The 9,366-nt window shown below is 33.0% G+C and overlaps 1 protein-coding gene across 1 annotated transcript in view; it reads left to right on the top strand.

Moving 5' to 3' along the window:
- LOC106470573 (plexin-B-like) overlaps nt 1–9,366 on the top strand; it is a 194,275-nt gene that overhangs the window by 138,909 nt on the left and 46,000 nt on the right. The window contains exons 3-6 of the mRNA XM_022402275.1: nt 1,147–1,323; nt 2,189–2,317; nt 4,166–4,266; nt 6,413–6,570. Of these exons, the coding sequence (XP_022257983.1) occupies nt 1,147–1,323; nt 2,189–2,317; nt 4,166–4,266; nt 6,413–6,570 (565 nt within the window). The remainder of the gene's footprint in view (nt 1–1,146; nt 1,324–2,188; nt 2,318–4,165; nt 4,267–6,412; nt 6,571–9,366) is intronic.

The raw sequence follows: 9,366 nt of genomic DNA, 5'->3' as shown, positions 1-9,366 counted from the left end.
AGTTTATAGCACACTGACTATAGCAAAAGCAAACTAATAATAGATATCTATTTGGTGCATCGCGTTGGTTATGTTTATAGCCGTGAGAAGGTTTTTCTAGAAAATTCAGTCTTACGTAACAATACTGAACTATATTTAAACGTTTAAGTATATACACATATTGTTGATTCTCACTCTCGAGAATCTTCTATAGCGAATTGGCGAGAGTTTTGCAGTACATATTTAACACTATAAGCTACGCATGTTTTAAAATATAAACCTAATCCAAACAAACGTTGACACCAAAACAAATACACAACAACAAATTCGTTACAAAAAGCAATGATATTTTTGAAAGTATTTAAGGAGGAGTCCATTGATAAAAACTTTATCTGAAGTTTTCGAATTGAAGTGTACTGTAATTTGACAATAAGAAACCAACAGCATCAAACATTTCTCTCTATAAAAGACGAAAAGCAAGATCCGAGTTAATGTAACCGTGTTTGTTTCTGAATGCCTACCTTTAATTTTGAAACGTCTTCGGAAAAAAATCAAAAACGTTTAAAAAACAGAGTTGCAAGGAGTAAAACAAACGAAAATTATCCCCAAGGTAATGAGATTAGAAGAAATTTCAAAGAATTTGTATTAAGAAACATCGTTTTTAAAACAACGTTACTATTTCAATAAATTAATTATGTGTGGGAGAACATACTTTTAAGCGTATATTATGTTTTTCGGTGTTATTCCCGTAAAATTGATAAATCTGTATTATTACCCTAGTTATGCAGTGTTCAAAAGATTGTAGTTTGTAATTTTCAAATCTAGCACTGTACCAACAGACACGTGAATTATAAATCAAATATGAAGAGATGTGATCTTCTTCATTCGGCTAGATTAGAGCATTTTGGTTCCGAAAGATTTTCGACAACGTTAATATGCCTTGATCGAATATGCAGTTTCAGGCCAACTATTAGAATTTTTATTTTTTTTTGCATTGTTGTGTAAACTTCTAGGATAATGGGAGAATTCGTTGTGCATTTTATTTCTTATTTATAATTAAAGCAAAAGTGTTTCGTAGTTTTAATAATGTTATTGGTGACAATAGGATCAGATAGGGTTTTTGTAGCAATTAGAAATGTGAAATATATAGTGTGTGTGTATTTTCAGAAAGCGGGAAATATTCTAAACTTCTGTAATGAGACAATCAAGTTGAACGGCACCATACCCATCCAACAACCTGCCGCTGTTACTTACTCGGACACGACGTTGACATCGGTAGGACTGGCAACTACTGATCAACATACCGTGGCTTTTGCAGGTACTAGCAACGGGAGTCTCAAAAAGGTAGGCCAGTACAATGAATGCGTATTAACTAACTCCCTTGACGTGTTTCATCTTTTCATTCTCTTGTCATCCGTCAGTGACAGTATTCGTGATACATGTACGAACATAGATATCCGCTCGGTTCGTGTGGTTCTTTAAACGGTTGCGTGTATGTGTGTGTATATATACACTTCCGATAGGTAGATATGATTTGTCCAGAATATCCTGCTGGATAAATGTGGGTCTTATTGTTCACATATGCAATGTTAAAGTTTATTATGGAATGAAAACTTCTACACCTAACAATAATACACGAATATTTGGCCTTAATAATAATAACTTTCAATAAAGATTATTTTGTGCTACGATGTCACATTAATTCTTTGTTCTCAGCCACAAGTTTTTCTCAGATATTTACTGTTTTGGTCAATTATCCATCGATTTTCTCCCAGATTTGTTTTCTCTTTTTCTAAAACTATTTATTCTTTATTATTTAAAAAAGTTGCTTCATACGTTATTTATGGAACTAAGTTGCACAGCTTTGTGTAACTTAAAACAAGGATCTGTGATGTAGTCAATCAAGATTCCTGAAAAAAAAAATTAAACAAAGTTGCGTGAGAACAAAGACTTATTTTGTAAAGATCACTTTCAATGGATCTAGAAGGACCTGTGTATATCACGTCAACGTGTCGTCTTTTCATGTCTGATTTAATCTTTTCAGTATACTTAGCGTTTTTGTTTTGAGTTGAACTTTCCAGAGTATCTAATTCGTAATTCTGTTGTGTCTTTCAAAACAGTGGGTTGTTAGCTTAATGGGCCTTTTGTTTCTAGTTTCATCCTGAATGATGATAATTATGTTTGATTCTTAATTTATTATCTATTACAGCTTTTTATCAGTAACTCCATTAAAGCCGAAGAGTTTGAAGAAATAGTAGTGGATTCTGGCTATCCCATAATTCCTAGTCTACATCTGGACTCAACAAAAGGGCACCTTTATGTATCGTCTCCTTACAAGGTTTGCACTCATAGAAATTTTTATCTTACTAAACTCTTTACTGCGTGAGTCTAATTGTTTTATAAAAGTTTTTATCCCATATAATAAGCTCTTTAAATCTTTCTTTGTAAACACTATCATGTGGTTTAAGTTATCCTGGATTCTTCGCAGTCATATTTTCATTACACCGAACCGAAATCGGACATATTTTTATTGTGAAGTATTTAGTAAATGTAACAAGATATTTCAGTAAGTTGATGGATACGATTATCTTTCCAATGTGGCGTATGTTTCACGAAAATATAAAATACAAAAATAACTGAATATTTTTAGATATGAATGTATAACAGTTTAATACAATTCTAAATTACTCTGAAGAATTTATAAGTTTACCTCAGATCTGCCATTTTGCTTGTCATACTTTATTTCTCAGAACTGTATGCAAATTTACGTCTGATCTGCCATTTTGCTTGTCATACTTTATTTCTCAGAACTGTATGCAAATTTACGTCTGATCTGCCATTTTGCTTGTCATATTTTATTTCTCAAAACTGTATGCGAGAAACGTATTAAGATTGAAACCAAGACCAACAATTTATTTTTAAAGTAGAAATTTAGTCGTGTCTATTATTCTTTTTAATCGCCGCAAACACACAAACAAACATCTCTTAAGAAACGAAACTATTGTGTTCGTGTCCTTTGTTTGTAATTTCATACAATATAAAACTTAAGTGTTTCATTAAGTTTTTATTAACGCATCCTCGATCTTGCAGCTGTAAACAGAAATAGAAGCATGAATATGAAGGATCTATAATACTTTATTTTAAACCTATGTAATTTGCTGTATGTATTAGTTTGATTAATTTTTATAGATAAAATAATAGTAACAATCAAAATTACTGGAATTTTAATAACAACACGTATTTTTTTACTTTTATGAATAAACGATAATTCAGAATACAGTATGTATGTGTAAAGTTTTTTTTTTCTATTTACATGAACATAAATAAAAAAATAACTGAGTGATTTAACAGTGAATGTATTATAGTTTAATAAAATCTTAAATTTGCCATGCACTTGAGTTGTTGAAATTTCAAGATGCCATACTTTGTGAAACGACATTTTGCTGTCAAACAAACTAAAAGGGAAATGAAATTCACCAAACCGAACCTGAATATTTTAGTTTTTTTTTATTTTATCGAACTGAACCGAAACCGATTGTAATGTTTGGTTTAATTACACGAAGTGAAACCGAATATTTTCATTGCGCTGCATAACTGAACTGGATAATATTGGTTTAGTGACCGAATGTTGTGATGTCCTTTCCTATTCAACCACAGAATATAAATAAATATACTTCTCTTATCTTCTTTCGTGACAAACATATGAAACCACCAAACGAAAACAAACCATAAAATACTTTGCACTAATAAAATTGATCAGCCGTTTTTGTTATTGCTTTCTACTGCTTTTATGTTTTCAATAAATAGATTTCATTAATAATTGTAAGTTGATCGACATTTGTTTCAAAAAATAAACCTCTATATTAATTCAACGTAAAGCATTCCGGAACATGATGATATATGATATACTATACCTAAAGTACATAAAAAGTATGTTTATTACCATTATATTTTCATGTTAATTAACAAACAGTTAAGTTTTGATTTTGACTTTAAGAAATCACGATTCTGAGTGCACTGTATACGTTCAGACGGATAACAATATCCATTTAACCCTTTCATGTAATCGTGAAACCAGGTGCATACTACTAATAGTAGGAGAAGCCTTATAAAAAATGTGACTGGGATTAGCAGGGTAGCTGAATGGTATTGATTAATCTGATTATTAATAAAACAAATTTTCTAGGTGAGTAAGCTCAAGCTACGGATATGTGAACAATACAACACTTGTGCAGAGTGCCTGCAGAAAAAGAACCCGTACTGTGGATGGTGTTCCTTGGAACGCAGGTGAGTGCCCAGTATCTAATAACTGTTTTTATATAATACCATAAAATGTAGCGAAACAAAATAGAAAATTAATTTAGGATTTACGCTAAACAACTTGGTGAAATCACGTATTAAACATTTTTATTGTAAATATTCAAGTGATTTAAAACTTGTAAAAATCATAAGAGTGTATTCTGAAAAAATTTCAGCAATTCTGATACATCTCATAACGTCTAAAACAAAAGAAGTATATTGCACATAGAATGAATGCCGATCTGCGTTGTCACCCTATTGGACAGCGGTTAATCTTCGGATTTATTACGCTAAAATCAGGGGTTCGATTCCTCTCGGCGGACACAGTAGATTGCCCGATGTGGCTTTGCTATAAGAAAACACACACTCCAATCTGCGTTTTATATAAGATCTGCAAATTTAAAGTATACAGTCATACAATTTTATGTGCACTACACAAAACAATTAAAGAATAATCAGAGTTTGTAATATTTTATTTATCAAGAGACAAGACCACATGTTAAAATCGTGTTAGTCAGTCAAAATTATATTGTTGTGCAAATCGAGTATTTCGTGATCTTAAATTCAAGTGATCATCCAGCTACATTTAGTCATGTCGCACAATCGAGCCGAGCGCGGCTCAGTGGTTAGCGTGCAGAACTATGGATCTGAGGTTCCTTGGTTTGTGTCTCATTACCGCCAAAAAAGAAAGAAAAATTCACTTCAAGCTTTGAAACCATTGGTGAGTTATAAGAGTGACGGTCAAATCCCCACAATTCATTTTGACAAGAGCAACTCGAGAGTTGGCATTTGGTGGTGTTCACTAGCTGCCTTTAACGAAATCAATCACTTCAAAATTAAGGACACCTATCGTAGATAGCTAGCCATCGTGTAGCTTTGCGCGAAACTCAATTATAAAAATAAATAAATAAATAAACACAGTCGTGGATAATTGGTCACTTTCAAGTAACTAACAAAGGTTAATATGATATAGTGTGTTCATGAATCAGAGCTCAATTTCAAAGAAAAAGTTCAGACTTTTCACTCGTGGAGCAGACCTTCATCCGCCAAACAAACAGAGAACCGCTTGTCTTAGGTTCATAATATGTGTAGAGTACCTGCTTAGAGGCTAAATGATATCTTCTCAACTGTAACTAGACGTGACAATGTATGAACGGTTAAAAACAATTTGTATACAAGACATCCAGAGAGGTGCATTCCAATCACAGGCAAAACAACAGCTCGCTTTTAATGATTCCAAGAACATGTCCAGTGGGCTGACGCAATAATTATTTTTTAACAAATGAATCACACTTCACCCTGCAGTCAGATAAGAGGTGCGCACTCATTTAAAGAGTATCTGGGATTGAACATAACCTTATTTTCATATAGAACCATACCGCAAATGTCTGTATTTGGGAGCAAGACGTATGAAGAAATACGTAGTGATGGACATACCGACCTTTACATCCTGTGGAATGGCATCATTAATTCCACAAATTATAGCAACCACATCTTGCGACTCTTTATGCTGTCAGATTTTGGTGGATGATGGTGATGCCTACTCCACCGGTCGATATATTTTTTGATTAAGAGGGGATTCGGCGAATGAAGTGGCCTACACACTCCCTGGACTCTAAACACTGAAGATGCGTAGAAACTAGTTCTTTCTGAAAAGTGGTCGAAGATATCGCAGAACTCTATCAACTATCTGATTTGACTTCAATGCCAGGCAGTCCTTGTTGCTTGCAAAGACGTCATGAGCTATAAAGATGAAAAATCACTTATGCCAAAATGTTCGCTTACAAGTGTATAGGATGAATGACCATTCATCACCATTCATCTTTCAGATCACATAGCAGATCATCAGATACCTAATTTTATAGTAGACTCAAGTGATTTTGCAGTCTTGTGGCATAAAATGTTATAAATTACAATTATTCTTAAATTTGTTTTAAGTGTGCGGTTACTTAAAGCCATTGTCGTCTTTTTTTTTATATTACATTTTTAAATATTTGTTGGCTAGAGGAAATGGGGAAAACATCCATGTTCATATACATCAAATATATGTATTTACAGTCTTGAGTTAAGGTTTTTTGTATAACTTTTATCCTTGCTCCAAAAAACTCCATTCATTAAATACTTTTCATAACAGGTGCACTATTAAAGCAGCTTGTCAGAATGCCACATGGTCATTTACAGATCGCAGCTCCCCTAGATGGTTATCACTGGAAACCAAACAATGTATTGACTTTCAGTCTGTTCGACCAAATCAAATTCCATACACTAGTTCTTCAGCGGTAAGTTTTATTTAATAATCTTAAAAACTGATAATATTTCAATGTCACTGTATGAATTTCATGTTTAACTTTCGACAATGATAATATTATTGACTTATTCAATGTCATGTGAAAATGTTTTCATACAAATAACCAGTCGTTTGCCTGAAAGAACACGTGTTAAAAAAACTATACAGCTATGTGAGTACAACGTTTGTGGTCAGAAAAGCTACAATTTTGTTTTATATAATTATTTTAAGAAGAAAATTTGTAAATTCCTACCTAAGTTTGTCCTTGTCTTTGAGAGGTTCGTTGGTCTTTCCACAACTTCAGTTATACCCTGGCAAGTTTGCTAAATTCTTCGTTTAGTACCACGGCGTTTATGCTTGCTGAAATTCGTAGTTGGCATGGTAATCGTTAAATTTTAAATTTATTTGTTGTTGTTGCTGTAATATTTAATACGTTTCATGTGTGGATCACCTAAATTTGTTGGAAAAAATATAATGAGCTTGGAGCATATTTCTCGCTTGTTACGAGATACGGAGATGTGTGAGAAATATATGCTGTATCAGAAACTAATAAAAAAAATTATGACAAAAAAACAGGGAACTTTAGGTAAACCATAAACCTCAATACACTCTTAAAATGTCATATTTTTGGATCTGTAAGAGATTTTGGACAGTTTCGATTATGGAACAAAAAATTCGACAGAAACCTGTACTGAAACATGTTGTGATGCTTTAATGACAGTTAAAAGGAATTACGAATAACCATTGTTACAAATTTACGTCAAGGACGTTACAATTAAACTTGAAATGTCCGCATTAGAATTACTTTAGGTGTTTTCGAACAATGATTCATTGGGTTTGGTTTCGTTTGGTAAAGTTGAAATACACAAGTTATATCCTTAGTTTCAAAATAACATCACATTACATGGTGTTGTATTAAAAAGCATTAACTTCACATGACAGTGATGGGGGTATTTGAAAATTTCATGACATTATAAGGCATTGATAGATTAGTCAGCACTGAATGTATCAGATATAGTGTAGTTGATATATTATTATAAACTACTTTACTTGCATTCAGAAGTTCTTATTATAAAATTTTCGTAACACCGCATGACGTTCGATGTATTTGAAAATGTCGTGTTATCAAGTAATAATGTTCATCTATGTATTTGAAAATATCATGATATCATGTAATGTTTGATGTAACTGAAAATGTTATGGCATTAAATGATGTTGATCTATGTATTTGAAAATATCCTGAAACACTGATGTATTTATGTGATGACGACGACATTTCATTATTGCCGCATAGGAAACGCGCCGAGTTTCAAAACAACGTGCAGTATGGATTATTTGATGTTTTAAAATAAACTTTCATTAGTAGCTTGAAATTGATAGATTGCATCGTGACAAGAAATATTCTTAATGACCAGCTGCTGATCTTGAAGTTATTTTATAATGGAGAAATACAGTATCAATTAAACTTGTGGTTCGTTATGGTGAATTCATGTGTTGTTATTAATATTATAAAAAAAGAATTCAATAGGTTTCATACGCGAGTTTATCGAACCATCGAGACGTTGGCTTCACTATACTTAGGTATGTTCGAGAGAAGAAAAAAATTTTCCTTTGTACCGACAAGCACGTTAGTGTTAACACGAAGGCTTTTACGTATTCCGTCTTTTAGATGTATTCTCATGGCACTACACATGCTTAATTCTGACTCCCGTGTGGAGAGCTGGTAATATAATCAGATTATCATCAAAATGAAAATATGAAAGCTCCCCCTCAATTACGTTATCCAGTGCTAGGACACCGGTGAAATTCAATTTGTGGACTCAGATCAACATTCACTGTGACGGCAGAAAATGAACGGTTGGAAAACGTTTGCGTAAGCTCCACTCTACCTCTGTGAAGTAGGGTTTAGACGTAGAAAGGCTTTAAAGTCCATGACTTGAGTGTTGCCTCAAGGCTTCTAGGATTGAAAATACATCCATGGTAATCTTGTTTTTACTCACAAGATCGAGCATGCCCGTCACACAATGAAGGCAAGTCTGCTGTGGCTATAAGAAGAGCATACTACAACACCCGACGTGAAGGCGTCAAACAAGACCTTGACAAGCGCTTAAAAAAAACCTGACACTTTACAAAGCAGACGAATGTTAGAACTTTATCGGACTTGATATTTAATAGTTTTTACTAAAACTAAGCACACAGACGAACTATTGAGTTTCCTTGGGAAATTTGAAGCAGAAGAGTCCAGTAAAGCACCATTTTCGTTAATGAAATCGCAGAGGAAGTTTTGTAGACGGTGTCAGAGCTTACTTGAGTTAGTTCGGTGTTTGTTCTGGTTAAACATCTGAAGTTACGTCAAAAATGCTTTTCTGTCGGTTAGTTGGTCGGCCTCAATTTATCTGTCTATGTATAGATACACAAAAACAATGAAATCACCAGCTCTATAGTTACAGGTGAAGAAAAATTTAAACCAATACCACAGTACTCCAAATTGTAAACTATTAATTAACTGAAATGGTGCTTTCGCGTTATTTTAAATTTTGCTTCTCAACTTTATAATTGAAAATGTTAAGGCCTCAATCGCATATGCTTTTGGGTGCTAGCGATTCCAGTATATCAATGTTCATTTTTTATTTCATTTACATGAACATGTTACATTGAACAGCTCGGTTGTGAGATTAAAGGAAAGTTTATCTAAATTAAACCATAATAGTTTACATGACATCGAGATATTGTAAGAAGGTGGTGTAACGAATTTGTTGTTATGTATTTATTTTAATATGAATGTTGTTTAGATTAAGTTT

Source organism: Limulus polyphemus, unplaced genomic scaffold (genome assembly GCF_000517525.1).
Source record: "Limulus polyphemus unplaced genomic scaffold, Limulus_polyphemus-2.1.2 Scaffold4, whole genome shotgun sequence".
Taxonomy (NCBI): Eukaryota; Metazoa; Arthropoda; class Merostomata; order Xiphosura; family Limulidae; genus Limulus; species Limulus polyphemus.
Note: the sequence above shows the minus strand (reverse complement) of the source record. Positions and strands in the feature narration are given on the sequence as shown.